This window comes from Thamnophis elegans, chromosome 9 (assembly GCF_009769535.1).
Source record: "Thamnophis elegans isolate rThaEle1 chromosome 9, rThaEle1.pri, whole genome shotgun sequence".
Lineage (NCBI taxonomy): Eukaryota > Metazoa > Chordata > Lepidosauria > Squamata > Colubridae > Thamnophis > Thamnophis elegans.
In genome coordinates this window covers 52,310,011-52,332,477 of record NC_045549.1, presented here as the reverse complement: position 1 = coordinate 52,332,477, position 22,467 = coordinate 52,310,011, and the positions used below count along the sequence as shown (strand labels likewise).

Sequence of the window (22,467 nt, the reverse complement as noted above, 5' to 3'; positions counted from 1 at the left end):
AGCACACTGAAGCAAAATTCTAATGTAATTAATTATGGTGCAAAGACAAAATTGTCACTGAATGTAGTATTGTGAAAGTTGTAGCATAAAGTCCATTAAGAGATACAGAAATTTGTATTGTTCCACAATATGAAGTACTACTTGAAAAGTACTTATTTCAGGAAGGTTAAAAGGAATAAGGTAATAATAGAGTTGGTAGTTTCTCATCCTTAAAAGCCTCCATGAACAATAATTTTCTTCACTATTTTGCACAGGGCAATTTTGTTCTTTTTCTTAATGCAAGAGAACCTAAATCTTTTCCACAATAGATAAAATGGAGATTCAAAGTAACTGACATAATTGGCTCCTTAGGGCAAATCCATACAGTGAATTTAAAAGAATGTGCTTACCTACAATTACAAATAGGTTTGCTGTTCATAAGTGGCATAAAGGAAAAATTCCAAGAAATGTATAAAGGCTATTATGATCTATTTCTACAATGTCTCTATTGAAGTGCTACATTCACCAAATCTCGCAAGTCAATACATGGTTATACCGATTAAAAATTATTTCAAAATTACCTTTTTGACCCCCCAAGGCGTCAAAGTACTATAAAATCGAAACAAAAAAAAAAGCAAAAATACAGAACCTTATTTAGAACAAGCTAAAATAATGCTGTCTAAAATCATTGAAAATGATGGATTTATCAGGTCATGGTGAAAAGGCTAACACAATGGAAGTTGTGGTCTCAATACTTCTGGAAAATGCCAGGCTGGAAAAGATTACATTTTGAATTAATATACATGTATTGAACCAGAGTGTTTTTTCTTTTTAAAATCTGAGTGTATTCTTTATGGTTTAGTGTAATAAAATGTGATTAGCTTTCCAGGACCTGGTTAAACATTTAAAACAATTTAAAATGGGAAAAAACACTATTATTATAAGAATTGTTTTTTTAATTAAATTTGTTTCATTACTTTGTTTTAGTAGCTAAATATAAATATATATCTATTCTTTACAATTTATTATACTGCTTTCTTTGTGAATAATAGTTAGAACATAATTTGTTTTAAGATTCACATATCAGCTATATAGAATCACTCACTTGAAGCCCTTTAACCAATAGAAAAACTGTAATTAAAATTGATATTGAAACATAATGCTGATGAAAGAAAAAATGCAAAAATTACCTAAACTTTTTCTTTAAAATTGTATAAAGTGATTTTTTCAGTCATTTTAAAGGGAACATTTAATATATTTTTAATGTTGAGGATTAGTGGGAATCATTTAGAGATATAACTGAGCTATAGAAGCCACATTTCCAACTCCAAACTATTAGTCTTAAAGATAGACAGTACCTGGATATCATCCAGGTATTTTCACTTAAATCCACATCCGCTCCAATAAACACAACTAATGGGAAAGAACGGAAAAAAGCAACATTCAGTTTATTTACACCTTATGATCTCATTCAATATTTGACAATTATTTATAAGCATGAGAGTCTACTTTTAAAACAATCAAAATAATTATCTCATTGATATAGTTGCACCCTGGGCCAAAATCTTGTAATGTCTTTTAGCAGGTATGTTTCTACTAAGTGTCTGCGTTGATAGTCCCCAAAGATCTTTGAATTATTCTATTGAAATATTGGTGGGCCTATTTTTAAGATTGATTTGAGGGGCTAAAGAGAAAGTGTCTTGAGGGGCTACAAGACACTTATGTGGTTCTCTTTTCTATTTTTTTTGTCTCATAATTCTTATAATTCAACTGATTGGCAACCCCCCCCCCCCCCAAAAAAAAAAGACAACAACAACAAACCACTAGTGTATTTAACATTTTATTTGATTGCTATAACTGACTCAGTAAATTTCTTTGGGCAGCTTACAATTCAAAACATATATTAAAAATTAATTAAAAAACAATAAGAACAGAAAAAAAACAGTAGAGAACTTCAAAAGATCTAGTTCAAAATGTTTAAAAGAGCCAAATATCTGGTCCATTAACAATATAGCCAGGAAGGGGGGGGGGCTTGGTACATGAATCTGAGCCAGGTTTTTAAATTTTTACAAAAAGTTAACAGGTTGGAGCTATTCTAATCTCCAAAAGGAGGATGTTCCATAGAGCAGGCACTGCTGCAGAAAAAGCTCATCTAGTCCCCATCAGTCTGACATTCTGTGGCTGACCAGATCTGCAGCATGCTAGTTTGACAAGTAGAAACTCTGGGGGAAAAAGGCAATACTTCAAGTTCAGTTCATAATAAGTGATTGACAGAAAAGCTAGTACTTTGGCCTTCTCATCTGGATGAGGGACCAAAGCCCATCTTCTAATCAACCTGGAATTATGGTTGAATTTCGAGTGTTTTTTTCAGACATCTTCTAGGAGTTTTACCATTTAAGATATAATCCCTCAATTGACTTCTCCCAGATTTTCTGGTTTCCTCACAATCTTTCACAATTAGGCCATAATTTTCTTTTGAAAGCCAAAAGCCAACATCGTTGATTTTTCCCATTATTGCAATGTAGGTCAGGCTGAGCAATAATTACTGGTTCATGGTTACGCAACACAAATTATGGTAATTAAATAGATTGCGGCAAGACCATGTTTAAAGAAAGCACTGGTAGTTATTTGAGGAGTGGGAATGAGGTAGAATGCTATGGGGTTCATGGTTCAACTTTAATAGCAGAAAAAATATTTCATACTGTATTGTAAAGAAAAATTGAATTTATTGGACCTTGCTGTTTGAAGTCTACACAAGAATTTATTTTAAGGGTAAAATGGTAAACAATTTAAGCAATGGCTACATTTTGTCTATTTGAGAATTGGTTTCTCTTATATTAGAATATCATGCAAAATAGAGAACAGAGACTTAACTTAGGGGGGAAATCATTAAGTTCTCTAATTTTACAAAGCATCTTTAAAAATGAATGTTAATGCAAAAAGTAGCTCAGAAAGTCATTAAGAAAAGTTGTTTTATGCTTTTGTTCAACTCGACTGAACCTAATCTACTCATTTATTTGTGTAACAAACTTTATTTAGATAGAAATAATTTCTACTGAACGCAGTGCAGTTTAATTCCAAGAGTATATTAGGATTAAATTGAGAGTCTTCATTTCTTCCACTGGGTTGAGTTTAGGGACTTCCATTAAGAGAAGAAGGGATGGAAAAAAAGTTAAATGCAGTCTATTATTTGCTCAGATGGCTGCTTCAGAATAGGGTTAGAAGCCATAAAGTGGAACTGTGTGAATCCTGGGACTCTATTGCAGGCAGCGCCTGTGGGAGGAAAAAGAAAAGTTGAGAGAATAAACAATGGCTACTGCATTAATCTGCCTCCTGATACTCTTAACATTTAGGGATTCTACTTTTCTATTGTGATGTAATGATTTCTTTATAGACTTAGTTATACCATTATTGAATTTTCTCTAATAAACCTTTTCACTTTTAAAAAGAAATCCGCCTCAAAGCAGTTCGATAGACTTCATATCTCTTGCAAGTATAATTGCAACTTTATTTCAATTTACATCTTAATATTGGTGAATTTAATGAACCTTTGTATATTTAATCTTTCAAATATGAACTGCGGGAAATCAGAGATAAAAGAACTGCACTAAGCAACCTAGCCCAACAGGCCATACTGATTAGCAAAATTACACTTCTCAGTGATCCAAGGGTTTATTAATGAGACACCCAGCATGACTGATCTTTGATTGCTTTGAAGTGGGCTTCGGTCTGATGCTACTTTCCGAAGAAGAACGTGAACATTTCCTTTAGCCACTTTCATATGAAACTTATTCATATCAATGTTAGCATGACCAATAGATATTGTAAACACAACCATACCTATATGAACTTAGAAATTGTTCTATGCCAAGAAAAAACTAAAAGAAGTACCATAGCTTCCACTTGTGTTGGCACAAATAACAGCACCAAAGAAATAGGGGTGATATTTCTGGATTCTAGAAATAACCTTCTGACATGCCATCGTTGGGTCTAGTCCCAGTCGCATATATTCCACCGCTTGATAACTACAAAGACAGAAAAATGAACTGACAATCCACATCCTTCAGTGTCCAAAGAAGCTTTTAGCTGAGAAGAATGTTTTCAAATATTTCTTCTTTGAGAATTTTTCCCTACAACAAGGAGATTCTTCTTCCAATCTTCTCCTCTTCTGAGATATGAAGCAATAGCAACCAGAACTACAACTACATTTGCATGAATATTCTATCCTTGGAACCCACCCATTTTGGCATTAAAGAAATCTCTTAAAACTATTTTTTAAATAAACTAACATCTTATTGTGAATAGTATTCAAATTATCTTCCCTGTTTTTAACCATTCAGTGTACTTGTTTTAATATCGCATTTAAGGATATTAAGATGCAAGTACAATTGTATTAGTTTTTGTTATTGATAGCATTTATAACACATTTTCATTTTCCATTGCTTGGTGAGAACCTGGTGTCCTTTGCCATATTCTGTATTAGTTACTTGTTCCAAGTCAAAGGCAATTTTATACAGAGCAACTTTTACAGAACTGCAGCTGAGTGGCAATCATGGCATTAAATACTACTGCCAGACTAGTCCAGGTAGGATCATAATTGGCACACCAGCAAAAGCTGGGCAAGGGACCTTTGGCCTTGCTACTTGCTGCAGCAGTTTTTTTCAAACCCTAAACCAACTCTTTTAATGGGGCCGCATTAAGAGTAACTACTGCACCAGTGGTGAAATCTATTTTTTTTTTTGCCACTGGTTCTGTGGGCGTGGCTTGGTGGGGGGAGTGTCATGTGACTGGATGGGCGTGGCCAACTTTTTAAAGCATTTTTTTCTGCTGGTTGGGACAAATAGGCAGGAAAAAATGCTTTAAAAAGTGGGAGAAAAAAGGTTCTGATAATCGTGCTGAGCCACACGATCCGCAGCAGCTTTTTTTTTTTTTTTACTACCAGTTTGCAGAACCAACGACAATTGTCCCTACCGGTTCAGCCGAACTGGGAGGATTTCGCCCCTGTACTGTACCCAATATTTCTAAATTGACTGATGTTTAATGATGACAGCAATTCAGTTTTTCTACAATTTAATCTAATCTTGTTTCACTACTTTCCATCTGAAAATGAAGGAATAATTCAATATAATATGAAAAACAATGGTGCTGTAACTATCACAAATATTAAATGAGCACCTAGATTGTTGGGGGCAATAGGCTGACTCTGTAAACTGCTTAGAGAGGACTGTAAAGCACTGTGAAGAGGTATGTAAGTCTAAGTGCTATTGCTATTAAATATGCCTCTTTCCAAAATAAGATACTGTAGAATAGTGAATTAGATCTTCAGTGCAGAGACAGCACTATATAACAAGCTGATTTAGGTTGGCTTCACTTTAAAACATACCCCAAAGTTCAATTCAGATTATGGCAGGATATAAATGTGATCAACAAGGAATGGCATTTTAAAAACAATCTATTAAATCTTAATTGAAATGTTCTAGTTTATTATTTAAAGTGATTGATTCCTCCCCAATTTGGCATTTGCCTATCTATGTAAAAAAATAAATGAAAGTATTCAACCATATTCAAAGGTTAATAATGTATAAAAACCTGGGCAAGAAGCGCATCATGATATCTCCATTACCAGTGGCAGCGGCAGCTCCAGCTGTACTATCAGCATATGCCCCTGCTCCAGCTATTGGAGAGTCTCCTACACGACTAAGGAAGAAAATAACATGCAATAAATTCATTTTTAAAATATAAGAGCAGCTTTATTCTCAGCAAAGGAACAACCAGTGTATTGAAAAATCAGAGAGGTGTGGTCATGATGAAAAGACTTTGGAAAGCACTTGGGGATATTTATATTATTCCAACCCATTTTAGAATGCATAGTATTCTAAAATACGAAGACATTTCATATTTCAAATCTATAAATATCTAATCACTTAGCAAGTGTGGTCACAGCAGGCTCCTATGATTCATGAAGTGAGTCAGAGCAGCATATGTGGTCCTGGGATTTCAGAGGTATAATGTATCATTTGTGTAGAACAGAGTGTCAAACTGAATCTCACTGAGGGCTACATCAGCATTATGGTTGCCCTCAAAGGGCCAGTTGCATGTAAGACTAGGACGACACACAGTGTCTGGGCAGGTATGGCTGCAACTAGATGGGTATGGCTGGAATGAGCATGGCTTCACTGGGCACAGCTAACTTGGGATTGCGGGATCAGGACGGAACAAGTCTCACTGGCTAACTTTAACTCAATGTGGGAACAATTCCTTGCCTATCCAAACTGCTGGTAGCCAAGAACGTGCATGCATGCATGCACACACACATCACATTCCAAGATTGGGGACTTTTATCCACGGAGGAAGGAGGGTCTTCTACCCTAGACCAGGCATGATTGGCATTTTCCAAGCTCAGATGTGGATAAAAATCTCCCAGCTTGGAATGGGGTGAGCATGGGTGTATATGTGACCGTGTGAGGGCTTCCTAAGCTGAGGGAGTGTGTTGGGGCCTTCCTTCGCAGCAGCCGAAAAAGAGTCATTGGGAGAAGGCAATAAGGGAGGAAAGAAGAAAGGAAAGAAAAAAGGAGGAAAAGAAGAAAGGGAAGGAAAGAAGGAAAAAGGGAGAAAAGGAGTGAGGGAGGGAAAGAAGGAAGGAGATGAACCAGCTACCTGGAAAGGCCATTTTGTTTTGCAATATAAACATGGAAAGTGTTTGATACCTACACACACAAGCCAGCTTTGCTGCTGGACAGGGGGTGGGGAGAGAAAACCATAGCCCAACAGAGCACATCTGGAGAGGACCAGTCTGGGACAGGCTGGCAAATGGAGGTGGCTGGTGAAAGTAGGCTAGAATGTGGTTTAGAAAGTGCACACACTCCCTGTTGAGGTCTCTGCTGCAAGCACAGTGTGGTGTTTGAACGCCCATAGCAGAGCTACCTAGGAAGCCAAGCACTCCCTGGAGGAAGAGTGGAAGAGGATAAGGGATGGAAGTGGCACTCTTTTGGCCTCCCCTCCAGCTCTCTCTGGCTACCACTCATAACTCTCCCCAGCTGCCATCATCCCAAGATGCAGCTAACACAGGGAAGGGGTAAAAATCATGGTGACTTCATTTTTCCCCATTGCCTTTTTGGGACCCTAGCAGCAGCACCAGCGTCAGTGTCACTGGTCCTGCAGAAGTTGGGCTCATATGCCTCGGCTAGCCCTTCCTCCTATTCCTCCTCTTCAAGCCGCCCCCAGCAGCCTTGGCCCAGCCTGAGGGAGACAGTAAAGAAGCAGGGCGGCAGGCTGGCAGTGATCAGGGCTGTCAATGTATATGCCTGCCCCATGGAGGCGACAACAGGAGAGGCACAGGACAGCTGTCATGGGAAAAGAAAGTGTGGTTCCAAGTTTATTTGGGGTAGGGGGCTGTTGAGGAAGGGGTGAGGTGTACAGGCCCAAGGGGAGCACCCTGCTGGGTTGGGGTGGGCCGGTCCCTTGACATTTCCAGAGTGGCCCCATGGCCAGATCTAAATGTATCACGGTCTGAATGTGGCCCATGGGCCTTGAACTTGACATGTCTGGTATAGAATATCTTACTCCCTGAGGTGAGATTGACCCCAACCCTCCTATCTTTTTGTAAGGGCATCAAGATGTGGCTATGTCAGTCAACTTGGGGCCCCAGTGGGGCAACAGCGCAATGGAGATGGTTGATTAATAACAGATCCCACCTCAAGGATATTCAGGTGATCTATGGTTAAAAACATTGTAACATTTCTATGGTCATGCTGATCTAACAATGTCGAGGTTTGAGAACTGGAGATGTTTATCTCAAGTACTTATTCATCATTAGGGAGTAGCAGTTTTATTCAAAACGCTCACTATTAAAATAAATGTTACTAAGAAGTAAATAAAAGATGACAACATAGGAAAAACCCCACGTCTAGCTTAGAACACCAAATAAAAGTGATCCCTATTACACAAATAGTTGGTAAACACATTGTCGGAAAATATTTGCATCACACTAAATAAAATGTACTTCACACATAGAGCCAAGATTTATAGACAATTATACAAACCCCTGGATTTTGTGATTTGCACCATTTGTAGATGTCCCTACAGCAATATTTCCATTCTGACCAATTACAATCATACCTACAAATGAAAAAGAATTGATAAGCATTTTGATGAAGCTTTTCCTCATTTAATGAGGATACTAAGCTGCCCATCCTTCAAAATGGACAGGGCTTCCACTATATTAGATGGCAGCTACAATTTTTTCCCAACATGCTTGATTGTATCGATCACACTTGGAAATTATCTTTCTTCCAGAGGCCTCTCAGAAAAATAAGGCAGAAGACATTTTACTTTTGAAATAGGTTTGCTCAAGGGACATTCCACTAGCCAAAAGGAATCTTCCATCAGAGAGGACACATGACCATTAAGATTGTTCCGTCTTCAAATTCTGCCCAATTAAGTTAGAAACATTTAGCTCCATCAAGGTTATCTGAACGTAGATTTATGCTCACAATATTTTATTATGGGTGCAATTGAATGATTAGATGATTCTACATTCTCTACATAAATCACCTAATGTATTCTGCTCCAATAATTGGGAAATGTTGGAAGTGGCTCTAGAAACTATCCAGGGGTGGGATGGCATGAAGGTTGAAATAATTATTACATTTTAATAAACTGAATTCGGATTTGTAATTTCTGGTGTCATGCAGATGATGGATTTCTTTGATGTATATTGCATAATTTTGTTACATATATTTAGGTTTTGAAGGGTCCAACTTATTTCTGTTGTAAGATGATTGCTAATTTGCTTTTCCCCTATAGGTAGAGGTGCTTAGGTTTTTGATGTGTCTAATGGTGTTTCTATACATTCAAATACATTTAATATTTCTTATTTCTATTCTATACTTAGTTTTTAAGTGCACATGAGATGATGAGTCTAGCACTCTGATGTTTTTCCCTCTAACAGACAATTTAAATTCATATTGTGACCAATATCCCCCTGTAGTAGATTGAAATCTTGATTTTAATTATAATTTGCTTTACCTCTTTGTGAAAATACAGAGTTTAAGGAACTTACTTCATTTCTACTAATATTTCTATGCTGCTCATAAAACAAGCAGTGAGAGCATCATGTCTTACTACTGAATGAATACAAGAATCTAATCTCATCCTATCTGCCAAGTGGGTAACTTGCCTAGGGTAGACAAAATATCTAATTTAAGATACACTAGCATACCCTATTTCAGCTACTTTTCCTGCACATCACTGTGCCTAGTGAAAAATGTCTGGCTCAAGTAAGCTGCCAAAGTGCTTACGAGGTCATACCTTTTGCTTGGTAAGAAACGTAGCATTTGACATTTTAAAAATGCTAATTGCTAAATGATGACGAGTGTAATCATCACACTTGAAGTGTTGCCTTAAGTGTCTGGCAATGAGATGTACACTCCCAAGTCACTCCAGTGCTTTTGTAAATTCCATATTTAATTGCTACGCAGATGGCAGAGACTAAATCCAAATACACAGATAGTTCCCCTCCTACTCATTTGAGTAAATTTTTAAAAAAATGTGAAAATGTTAATGTTAATTCTATCCAAATCCCCAAGTTTCATTAGGCTGCAGAGTTTCAGAACATCCAACAAGAAATCTTTCATTTTGTTTTAAAGGATTCTCTTGTTAAATGTTTTAAGCAAGCAAAAAAAAATGCTGTTCAAAATGAACCTACATTTCACAAGATCACAACCCAGCTTTGCTAATAAAAGCTTCTCTTTAGGCTGTGTGCATCTGTATACCCCAATAAGTGGATATCAAGTCCATTATCACTATATTTGAGGAGGGAATGCTAAGGGTTGAAAACCAAATATAATACTCTAAAACTTAATTAGAGAATATGCCAGATGCCTCCAATAAGCATCAAGCAGATTTTAACACATAAATCACAAAATCAGTAACATTATCCATTTCCTGTATTATGTATTATGTCCATTACTTTATACACAATTGATATTTCATTGTGCATGGGATTTTAGCTGCAACAAACATAAGTATAAAAGTATGAATAGTTGCTATACCAATAGTATCATGGTTATGAACTTCAATTCTTCTGACTGAAGCGCTTTGTTCTTTTTCACTGAACTCTGCAGTCTGTTTGTAGGGACCACATGATTTTGAAGCATCTGGTATAACATTCTGTAATCAAAGTTTTATTCACATTAAAATCTTTAATTAAGAGGTGTTTCAAAAAAACCTATGGTTATTTTTCCTAGACTTTGAAAAAGAGAAAAGAACTAAATTACCTTGGTGAAAGAAAAATATAGGCTTGTATATGCCAAGGACAAAGAACTTTCATCTAAAGCAAATTATTGCAGTTCAGAGACATTAAACAAAGAAAAGATAAAACATATATCTCCATTGGAGGAACTCGGTACGTACTAAAAACACTTCAGTTACAAAAATGTTCAGATCTCATGTTGCTTTGTGATTTGCAAATCTGTCCTAAGACTAATACCCAGAAGAGAAATGAAATATATCAACATTCTATGTGCAAAAAAACCCTCAGCATAATACGTCTTGCCCCTACAACTGTAATTTAAGATGAGTTCCTCCCAGACCTTATCAGCATCCCTACTGATTGTGATGAGACAACTTCATATATAACTACAGTGCTAGTTTCTGTAAGATTTAAACCTCATAATTCAGCATATTTTATTTCCACTTTACATGCAATTCAGGTACTAAATGCAAAATACAATACCTGACTTTCATGCTTTCATAAGGAAGGTAATGAAGAGGTTAGCTTAATCACAAAGTTCTCTTGCAACATTTATAAGCTCTTGTGTCTTAACTTCCTTAGTATATGTCCTAGATTTCCACTTTACAGCACTGCTTTCTGTTCTTTGAAGGGTAACTTACAGAACACGGCCTGAATGTGACATTTGTTACACTCAATAATATTGGCTAAGGCTACCTATGGAGCTGATTAGATGCAAGGCATCTAATTCAAGATCATAAAAGGCCCCCGGGTATTGACTATCCTAGTAATATCTAGGATCGTAAGGGTTTGTCAAAATTAATCCACAAAACATAGTTATAACATATAGGGGACATGCACAGCATAGCATATACCGCTACCACCCAATCTGAGTTTGAATTATAGGGCCTAATAAATCTGGCCCTGCTGCAACAGTCATGCAGAATGAAAGAGATGGACTGGGGTAGAGAGTTAAAAACTTGGAAATGCTCATTTTTTAAAACTGATTTCATATACATTTTCATATTATTTTCTTGGGAGCAGTACAGGTGAATTTTCTTGGTCTGTTCTGGATTTTTAAAAACCTTCTAGCTGCCTCTGGGTTTCTCATTCAAATATTAAAAGCATCCAGCCCACCATTTTGAGTAAACAAAAAGTCAATTAAATGCTGCCATCTATTTGGAAATGATTGGTCATTTCAGTTATTTTAGCAAAGTAATATATGTGGCCATCTAAAGCTCCTCCGCTTATTCCCACGTGATCATAAAATCCAGGATCTAAAGCAGGGGTATCAAACTGGCACCCACGGGCCGGATGTGTCACACGCAGCCCACACCCACCCCAGCTCCATGAAAGGAAAAACATCGTGAAACATCACATGACAGCAATATGACAGCCAGAGTTTGACACCCATGATCTAAAGTAACCCCAGGGAAAAGCTTTCAATAAGCTAAAATCAAGATAATGTTGCTTTAATTGAAGGTTGAAGAAATGTAAAAAACCCTCTTTCCCCCAATCTTTGGCTCCTGTAAATTATTTCAAGTCTGCTTAACTCTTTGGAAACATTATACATTTAGGGAAGTTTCCTAGTTACGAGTAATCCTCAAATTACAAATCACAATTGAGCCCAAAATTTATGTTGCCAAGTGAGACATTTATTAAGTGAGTTTTGCCCCATTTTACGACCTTTCTTGCCACAGTTGTTAAGTGAATCACTGTAGTTGTTAAGTTAGTAACATGGTTGTTAAGCGAATCTGGTTTCCACATTGACTTTGCTTGTAAGAAGACCATAAAAGATGATTACATGACCCAGGACACTGCAAAGGTCATAAATATCTGAATTTTGATCAAGTGACTACGGGGATGCTACAACGGTCGTAAGTGTAAAAAATTGTTATGTCACTTTTTCCAGTGATGTTGTAACTTTGAACGGTCACTAAATGACCTGTTGTAAGTTGAGGACCACAAAACCGCGGTAGACAATTGCGCGCTCGACAAAAGCGCGTACGTGACGTCATCACAGCGTGACGAAAACATTGCGCTGTGAGTGGTAAATTTAAAATTAAAGCGAAAACCTTACCCTAACCCCCCCAAACCTAACCCTAAACCTAACCCTTAACCTAACCCTAAACCTAACCCTTAACCTAACCCTAAACCTAACCCTTAACCTAACGCTAAACCTAATGGTAACCCTTAACCTAACGCTTAACGTAACCCTAAACCTAACCCTAACTCTTAACCTAACCCTAACCCTAACCCTAACCCTAACCCTTACCTTTATGTGAATCGGCTTGCTTTAATTTTATTTTAATTTTATTTATTTTTTAATTTTTTTCGTTGCGCTGCTGATGACGTCAGGTACGCGCTTTCGTCGAGCGCGGTTTTGTCCACCGCGGTTTTGACGGGTCACAGAGAACTACGTGTATACTGTTGCTAGAAAATGTTTCTACTGAAACATTGGTACTGAAAGACTAGTAAAGCCCTGCAACTCTTACAAGGATCACAATGGCCAACTAACTGGGAGATACTGTCTGACACCAACTTTAAGGCATCCATTCTCATTTGTTTCCATGTTAAAGTGGCAATAAAGTGTTTTATCATTCTTGAACACAGATGACATGCCACAGGGCCACCGAGTGAGTGCTCCCTTGCTTGTTTATAATCTCCAGAAGATGACCCTCTGGAAGGAAGGTCTACGGTAATACGGAGCAGGCTTCTGGTCCGACCGCTTGGCCTCCATGGGCAAAACCTTCTTTTTATTCTTATTTTCCACAAGAATGGGGTCCAGTGGTGCCCCAAACAACTGGGTCCCTGCATAATGAGATGCCGCCAGGTGCCATTTAGATTTGGCATCTGCTTGCCAGTTGTGAAGCCATAAAAGCCTCCTGGAGGTCACCAATGTCGCCAAGGCTCTGGACACATATTTCACTGCATGAAGAGTGGCATATGAGGAAAACTGAGTGGCAGCCATTAGTTTGTTCAAATTCTGCTGCAACCATTGGTCATCCAGGGGAATATGCTCCTGCAGCTATACTGCCCTGCCCTGGGTCCCCAGAGGAAAGAGTGGGAGACAAGAATCCCTCATCCCAGACTATGCCCAGGGGACCTATTAGAGGGACCAGCAATGGGGGAAATATCATGGGGGGAGCTTGATCTAGTTGGAAAATGGCTAATCCTGGCCATTAGGGACTGCCCAGCCCTCTCTACCCTCTTCCCTGAGAACTTGCACTCCATGGACTCCACGTGGCCGAATCAAGGCACCCATCTTGATTGAACTGAACTGCCACTAAATAGGAAAAGGCCAGTAGAGGTAAGGGGGGTGGGGTTAGGGAAGGGTCCAGGAAGAAGTTCTCAAATCCAATCTGGGAGCCAACAGAAAAAGGTCTCTCTCTTGGGCCAGACTGAGTTGAAAGTGGAGCCAAACACAGGAAGTAGAGGCATGGCTTCAAATTTAACTCAGTCTCTGGGCAGATTGGACGTGAGAATAATCCTGGACACTTCCACAAGCTCCTATGGAGAACAGAATTGCTATTGGTTAATACAACCACAACAAACTATTGAAAACGTTTGATAGACATATACCCAATTATTTGAGTGAATAAACCTTTTGTCACTGCTCCCTTCTCTTGACTATCAAAAAATACAAAATAAGACTTGGTGATACAATTCAACATGGCTGTTAGGAAATATTAAATGCATTGGCTTCACTTTTACATAGACTTCTCATTTCCTATATGCCCGTGATGGTGAATCTACGGCACGTACCAGAAGTGGCACACAGAGTCCTCTCTGTGGGCACATGTGCCATTGCCCCAGCTTAGCCAGTTGGTCATTGGATTTCTGAGGTGCGCATGCTCGCTGGCCAACTGGTTGTTGAGTTTCTGGTGCTGGTTGTCAGGTTTCCGCACCTTCCAGTTTGGGCACTCTGTGCCTAAAAGGTTCACCATCATTGGTATATGTAATATTTGAAATTTTAAAAACTATTACAAAATATTAAATTATATCATCAAGATGGCCTTTTCTGGTGACTCAGAAATATTATATTCAGCAAAGTGCATTGTAGTCAGTCATCTTGTCTCAAAGTGACGAACATAAGGTATGAAATATGCAGAATTTTTTTATGACAAATAACAGTAAGGTTTATTTTTAAATGTTTTACCTTCCAGAAGTTTGGCTGGCAGTTTTGATTGAGCCACTTTATATACATTGAAAAGGAGTTCGGTGTAGTTAAATCTTCACTTGGAAATCCCATGCTTTCTGCAAAGAGTGAAGCTTTATAGGAAAAAAACCCACAAGTATTCCGGTAGTTAATATTTGACTAAAATCATAATGTACAGCATAAGAACCTATAGTATAGAATTTTAAAATTGTTATACTGTTGCACATTTTCTTTTCATTTCTTGGTCACAGACTATAATGGATGCTGAGAGATTACATGTTCTATCTCCCAGAAAAGATACAACAAAATGTAATGTGCATTTACATTTACACAGACCATACAAGCTCCTGCCTGAGATTTCATGGCTGCCAAAACTAAACCCATTTATTACTTATTTAATAATATATTATTTATTTTTTTATTTAGAAAATTTATAGCTGCCTACTCATTCACAGCGACTTCAGGCGGCTTACAAACAGTAAAAGCACAATATAGAAAAAATAAACATACAAAAAAAAATAACACCCCCCCCCCCCCCGGCTACAGCACATGATTCAATAAGCCAATTGATGGGTTCCATTGCACCTTGGGTTCACCAGGCTTGCTGGCACAACCACGTCTTCAGGGCCTTCTGAAATACTGTGGGGCCAGTCTAATTTCTGCACAAATGATGTTTCAAAGAAAAGGGGGTTCTTCAGGATCCCGCCAGTTTGGCAGATGGGACCCGCAACATTCCTTTCTTCCCGCTCTAGTAAGTCAGGTGGATGTGACCGGCAAGAGATGATCCCTGAGATAAACTGGTCCTAAGTCATGAAGGGCTTTAAAGATGACAACCAGCACCTTGAATTGCACCAGGAAGCAAGTTGGTAACCAATGCAGTTCCTGCAGCAGAAGTGATACTTGTGCATGTCATGCCATCTGCATTTTGGACCAATTGGAACTTCTGGGTGCTTTTCAAGAGCAGCCCCATGTAAAGCATGTTGCAATAGTCAGGATAGAATCCAGCAATGGCTTCTTAAGAGGGTGGACAAAGTGTTGAGCACTAACCCCTCCTGTAGGGAAACATTAATCAGTGCCAGAACCCACTTGCATGTCATCTCCCAGGAATCTTTACAAGCCAGGAGGGGCATGGGTCTAAAACACAAGTGTTTGTGCACATACTCCTTAAGATGCTGTCCGCTTCCTCAGTAGCAGCAGGGTCAAACCATTCCCAAATAACAGGGCAAGAACCTTCTGCCAGATGTTCTACCCAGAGTCCTCCAAATAGTCTCCCAAGATCAGATTATAAAACATTCCAAAGATTTCAAGGAAAAGTCAGAGGACCAGCCTAAAGGCAGGCTATGCTGTACGGAGTATTCTTGCAACTGTCCAGTCCTGCAATGTTTCCTGAAGTCCCCGGCACATAGAGACCAGTAGCAATTCAAACAGTTCAAAGCTCCCACAGGCCAGTTAATCATCTAAAAATCCCAGCAGCAGCCTGCCACACTTCACAGTACTAGCGTCCATATAAGCATATCCAGCTGCCGACAAAGGCCAGACAAGTTTGTCTTTTCTGTTAGCTCTGCCTCCAAATTATATAATAATAATATATTAATAATTATTCAAACAGAAATGCTAACAAGGTACTAGTAGCCCAAACTGAGCTCATGAAGCTTGTGGCCACTTTGTCATTATTTTGCAGTGATGGCAAACGTGCCAAAAGTGGGGGGAGCGCAGGCGTGCCACACCCATGATATGCACACGACCCAGCGCATGCACATGCAACCACCACTCCCCCTTGCTTTTGCGCCTCCCCAGGTTCTAGGAACACGGGGAGGCAAAAACAACCTCCCCTGCCCCTCTCCCCCGGAGGCCCTCTGGAGGCTTAAGAAGTTTCCCTGAAGACTCTGGAGGGCAAAAAACGGCCCTACGAGCAAACCGGAAGTCTGTTCCTGAAGGTTTACCTGTAGGGCCGTTTTTTTGTGTTCCGAGGTAAAAAAACGGCCTCAAAAAAAGGCCAAAGGGCAATGCCTCGTGTTCCCTAACAAATTGCTCCAGGTGCCACCTGTGGCACAGTGCCATAGGTTCGCCATCACGGACCTAGAAGAACAAATATTTTACTGTTGGTTAGTACTTTCTGTGTGTCATCTAGCCAGAAAACTGGAACAAAAATGAAAGAATCATCATCATTATGTTCAATTCATTTGTCCACTGGGGTTCTTTTTCCCCCCCAAACATTTTTATTAGATTATAAAGTATTATGAAATGCAAAATACAAAAGTAAATAAAAGAGCAGTGAGAGGGAAGGGGAAAGGGGGGAGAGAAGTTAGGAAAGGTAAGAAAAGAAAAGAAAAAGAAGCACTGACTTCCAATTCTCTCTGTTGCAGTAGAATATGACATTAACATCAAATCACAGTTTTTTATTTTTCGTAATAAAATGAGCAAGTCATTTCTATAAAGATCTATCTATAAAACCCAAAGTTAAAGTTACATTCTTTTCCACATCAAGCACGAAATTCAAAAGCTGTTTCCTTGTGGAAAGAAAAGTACTTACCTTCTTTTCTTTAATCATAGTAGTCAGTTTTGCAAAACTGACTACTCTGATTTGTCCATGGGTTCTGAGGCCTTCTTAGCTCCAGTTCTGAGCTTTTATCATGGTAACTAATATTTACAAATAGATTACAACAACAACAAAAATTACCTGACTCGCCAACTAGAAAAGTGTGCTTAGTATGTTCTATCACTTTCCGTGCGACACCAATAGCATTTTTAATGCGTCTGAGATCCGCTACTGCTCCAACCTGCATTGTGTTACTAGATCATAAACAAAAACAAGGAAGAAATATTTGAAGTGCTACCCTCAAAATACAGAAAACAAAATCAGTTATGTCAAACTATAGGTATTAATGAAAAATGTATATAGATACATAGATATTCAATAATCAATTTCAGACTGCTAGTCTGCTAACTAATAGGTTATGCTTGTAGGCTGCAATCTGGATAACTGCAAGCTACAGACATCTGCTACGACTAAAAAACACGTTTAGCGCTAATCATATGGCAGCGTTTGGATAAAGCAAAACCAGGGGTTTAAAAGCTGAGAATACAAAGCCCACATTGGATTGAAAACTTTAAATTAAAAAGTATTTTGCTAATATCAGCAGGTTTCTTTGATCTTTTCAAAATTGCAACGCTGCCATCCATGAAACAAGTTTATCTTCCTCCTCTCTAAAATACTTTATATAGAAACTCACCAGTACATATATCAGAGGAAGAAATATTTGCTATGCGCACCATGTATTCTAACATATAAATTTACCACCCAAGATGCAATATCCATTTCAAAGCACTCTAAACTAGATACTCTTATTGGTTGATTATCTCCTTAAGATACTTAAGATTTTTGCCCTGTGGGGTACTATTCGAATTTCTTAAAATACTTAGAGAATTTAAGAATGTTTGGCTCAAAAAACAAGAACTCAGACTATTATACTATCTACACTATGGAATGCAGTACTTGGGAAGGAACCATTTTGTAGTGAAAAAACATCTTGTTCCAACACGGATGGTGATCGAAGGAAGTACGTAATATAACAACAAACTAAAACCACATAACATGCTAAAAAATATTTACGTGTGACTCTGTGTTACTAGGAAACTTTTTGTGGAAACAGTTTTCAAAGATACAAGTTAAAGATGGTCAAATCACTTTATTATAGCAAAAGCTGAGGAGAATAACCTCAATATAGTTTTGTATGATTTTTTAAAGAAGAAAAAAGATTCTTGTTATACTTTCACAGATCAAGAAATAGTATGAGGGAATATAGATTTGAACAATGATTAATTTGGGACACCTCCCTTCCCTGAGTCCTGCTGTGCTACTTTATCATTGCAGGTTTGTTCCTGGGAAGGATGAGTGAATAATGCCAGTTGTACAGGCCTAGAATATATAATCCCCACAGGATTATCTAAAGCATGAAGTCAATCCAGCACCATCGCTAAAGGAAGAAGGCCCCTGAATAGAAACAATATGGGGAGATGATCACACTTAATGATAATTGCAAGGGCATCAATTCATACTGTTTGGGAACAGTCAATGATAAATCAGTCTAATATTTTTTATTTGCCAATCTGGAGGCCATGTTTCACTATTGTCTGCCCATACTGGGGTTTCTTGACTTATATTACAATGATATGTTCTGGAAAAGGAGTCATTGATATATATTCTCCTTTATTTATTCAACCTATGTGCTGAACACATACATTAAGGCAAAGCAGGATTGGAAAAAGATGAACATGGTTTTAAAGTTGCAGAAAGAAACTTTGCTGATTAGATTACCATTACTCGAATAGTCAAAAATACAAAGAATCTGCAAGCTCTGTAGGTAATCTACAGAATCATAAAAGTCAGGGAGGACAATGAATAAATAAGACTAAAATGTAAAGACCACACAAGTAGAACTGTGGACTACTGCAATGTGCTCTACATGGGGCAGCCCTTGAAGAGCATTCGGAGACTTCAGCTTGTCCAGAATGCAGCCGTGCGAGCGATCGTGGGTGCACCTCGGTTCACCCACGTAACACCTATCCTCCGTGAGCTGCACTGGCTGCCTATTAGTCTCCAGATACGCTTCAAGGCGCTAGTCGTCACTTATAAAGCCCTTCATGGTATTGGACCTGGGTACTTGAGAGACCGCCTGCTGCCAATTACCTCCACTAGACCGATTAGATCCCACAGATTAGGCCTCCTCTGAATTCCATCCACCGGCCAGTGTCGACTGGCGACTACCCGGAGGAGAGCCTTCTCTGTGGCTGCTCTGACCCTCTGGAACGAACTCCCCATGGAGATTCGAACCCTCACCACCCTCCAGGCCTTCCGCAAAGCCCTTAAAACCTGGCTGTTCCGACTAAAGAGCTGTGGCCTCCGTCTCAAATGGTATGACTGTTGTGTGTTTTAAATTATGCATTGTTATGTGTCGTTTTTTAAATTTTTGTCTGTATCCCCCTTCCCTGGTTTGAGTTGTGAGCCGCCCTGAGTCCCCTTCAGGGGAAAAGGGCGGCATATAAATATAATAAACAAACAACAAACAAACAAACAAGAATAATCAGAATTGACAAAGATACTGAGCAGGTACAAAACCTTTACTTTTTTGGAAGAACTATTGACAGTAAAGGAACAAACAGTCCAGAAATATTCTGCAAACTAGCACTTGGTACAATAGACATGAAAAGCTTAAAAATACAGATACTGTGATATATTTTTATCTACAAAAATCATAATATTATGAGCAATGATATTCCTTGTAACACTATGAAAATGAAAGTTGGATTTTGAAGAAGCAGGACAAGGAAAAAACAATGCTTTTAAAATCTGGGTGTTAGGGAAAATTCAGTATAACATCAGGGATAGTTAAGGGGAAAAAAGGATCATCAAACAAATTAGCATAAATTTCTCCCTCAAAGCACAAATGATCTGGCTACTTTGGATAATCCTACTTTGGAAAAGGCTGTAATTCTGGGAAAGGTGGAAGGACAAAGAGGATGGCCAGCAGCAAAGACAAACTCAATTTTAGTGATGGGCACTGCTGGAAAGACCAGGCTTGGGACAGATTGTCATGGAAAAAAATCATTGTGGTTATTAAGACTCTACATTGGACTTGATGGCACATAATCAAAGTTTAGGTAAACAGCAGAGGTTACTATACAATATAAATAAAATCTAAATACTCCATTTGGCATGTTCACTTAAGCAGAACACTTTGACCTATGTCAATAAATAGCAGCAAATCTCAGCTATCCAATTGCCCTCTATTTTTCTTTTAACTTTCATAATACCAAGCACAATATCCTGATTCTTAGATGCACACATGGATTTCTGATCCCAGTAGTTTTTACTACCATACTTTTTAATGGAGTTGGCATTAACATAGAATTGATTGCTGTATTCGGGTATATCTGCAGTTCAATTTTAAACTGTAAAACAGAAATGGGAAACCTATTGGTGAACGAGCAAAACATTTGCTTAACAAGTGTTTGTAGAAGGCCACAAATTAGGTGGGACCATATCACTCTTCTGGATAGTGGGCATGGAGGATTTCTTTCTTTCTTTTTTTTTAAAAGAGAAATGCTTGTCTTAGGGCCTAACATTAGTGTTTTCATCTTAATATGGCAGGAAATTGCTTCATCATGCAAAAGAAGGCTCAGGCTCTCCATTCATCCCTTCAGAAATTACTGGATTTGGGGGGAAAAAATCTCTGTAGGATGTCTTACCCATCCATAATCATGGCATCCAAAGTTGTTTCTCCATGTTCATCTGGATTTCCGCCAAATCCTACACTTCCATCACACTGTTCTATTTCACACTGCCCACAACCTTTTTCTACTGCATCAAGTTCCGAACCTCCTGTTTGTAAGGTATTCCAAGCTGCAATCAAAAGCATGTCCACACTTATTACAGCTGATTGAATGCACATCATTTCTCTAACAAGAAAAGTACATGCGAATTTTACACCCATTCTTATAACATGCAACTGGCTCAATATAAAATATGTTCACATGTCAAAAATCATATTTTCAAAAATAATCAAAAATTGTCAATAGAAATGCGCAGGATTTTTCTTATAAGTACTATTCCAAGGTAAGTAAGCATAAATTTATAGTCTGAATCTAATGAATAACCATTCAAAGCACTTCAGTCTCGTGTTTTTAAAAAATAACCCAATTGGAGAAAGATTAATTTTTATAACTTCTTGGTTACTTATATATCCTCTTTAAAATTTGCCATTAGTAAACTAGAATTAAAAAGGGCTATTTGATTTTATGGAATCACTTTTTTTCCCTTTCAACTGTTACAGAACACATGCTAAACTAAATTTAGATCCAGGAATATTCCAACATTCCTTATATTAAGAACAGCACATTCCTTGAAATATTCACCCCAAAGTAGGTCTCATTATACTGATTAAGGCTTACAAAGGTAGTTATGCTTTCCCTACTAATTATTATTAGCAACAACTAAAATCAAAATGCTCAATTCACCAAATGTAAAATCTTATTTAAGAAGTTTTGTTGAAGTTCAATTCATGACAATTTTATTTCTTGGCAACACTATATGGAATGACTTGCCATTATCATCATCTGAGATGTATTTTAAAATCTTCCAACCAATGATAAGATTTTCTAATAGCTTTTCCTTTAAAAGTATCAAGCACATTCTATGCTGCTGCTTATCTTTCTGAGAATAACCAAGATCAATTTTATTTCACCAAATGTACACATCAAATGTACAAGTTAGTGTATACATCATTGTTTTAGCAACTGCCAGGGAATGGGGTAATTATCTCAAAGAGTTGTTAATCTATATTACAGTGATGATCTTTAAATCATAATATAGAGAGAATCCCCCCCCTTCTCCTTTCAATCATGTTCAGTTCTCAGACTGAAAGTTCCTTCAGTTTTCTTGGCAAGGCTATTCAGCAGTGATTTACCCTTGCCATCTTCTTAGGGCTAAGAGAAAGTGACTGGCCCAAGGTGGCGTTGTGCCTAAGGCAGCATTAGAACTGGCAAGCTCCCAGTTTCTAGCCAGGTATCTTAACCAATAACCAAACAGAGAGCAATATTCGGTAGCATTTTGCTTAGCATGTAAAGATGCAGGTGCTTAAACGTGAAATCTATTTTCAGTGCAAACCAAACACATGCCAAGTAATACAAAAATTACAAGTAGGAAAAAAATTATCAAAAATTATCCCTGAAGCATACGGTAACCACTTATAAGGCAGCTACTTTCGGAAAGTCCAGATTATGGTGACAAATAGACCCAAGTTGGGGTCTCCCCAACCAAGGACAGAAGAAAAAGAAGTAGCACCTATTTCGTTAGCATTCTTAAATGCCCAGGTGTTGATGACCAAAGGCAGTTGAGGCGCCCCAGCGCTTGCTGCGGCCAGGCCCCCCACCCCGTGCAACAACACTAAGAACCAGCAGCATCCCCGGCACCGGCTGTCACGTCCCATGGCAAGAACCAAGTCGAGGATTGAACACCGACTCTCGGCCACTCAGCGACAAACGAATCCCTATCGCCTTTCTGTTTCTCCCGCTTCTCGTGACCAAGGGCAAGAGGGAC

General features: G+C 38.3%; 1 protein-coding gene across 1 annotated transcript; it reads right to left on the bottom strand.

The window, feature by feature from the left end:
* Positions 1-1,803: 1,803 nt before the first annotated feature.
* On the bottom strand, positions 1,804-22,467 carry AGA (aspartylglucosaminidase). Its single transcript, XM_032224060.1, has 9 exons — positions 22,213-22,467; positions 20,619-20,772; positions 17,050-17,162; positions 14,370-14,482; positions 10,032-10,149; positions 8,022-8,097; positions 5,569-5,676; positions 3,871-4,004; positions 1,804-3,252 (listed from the first exon to the last, which is right to left on the bottom strand). The coding sequence occupies exons 1-9, from the start codon at positions 22,355-22,357 to the stop codon at positions 3,152-3,154; spliced, it is 1,062 nt and encodes a 353-aa protein (XP_032079951.1). The 5' UTR covers positions 22,358-22,467; the 3' UTR covers positions 1,804-3,151.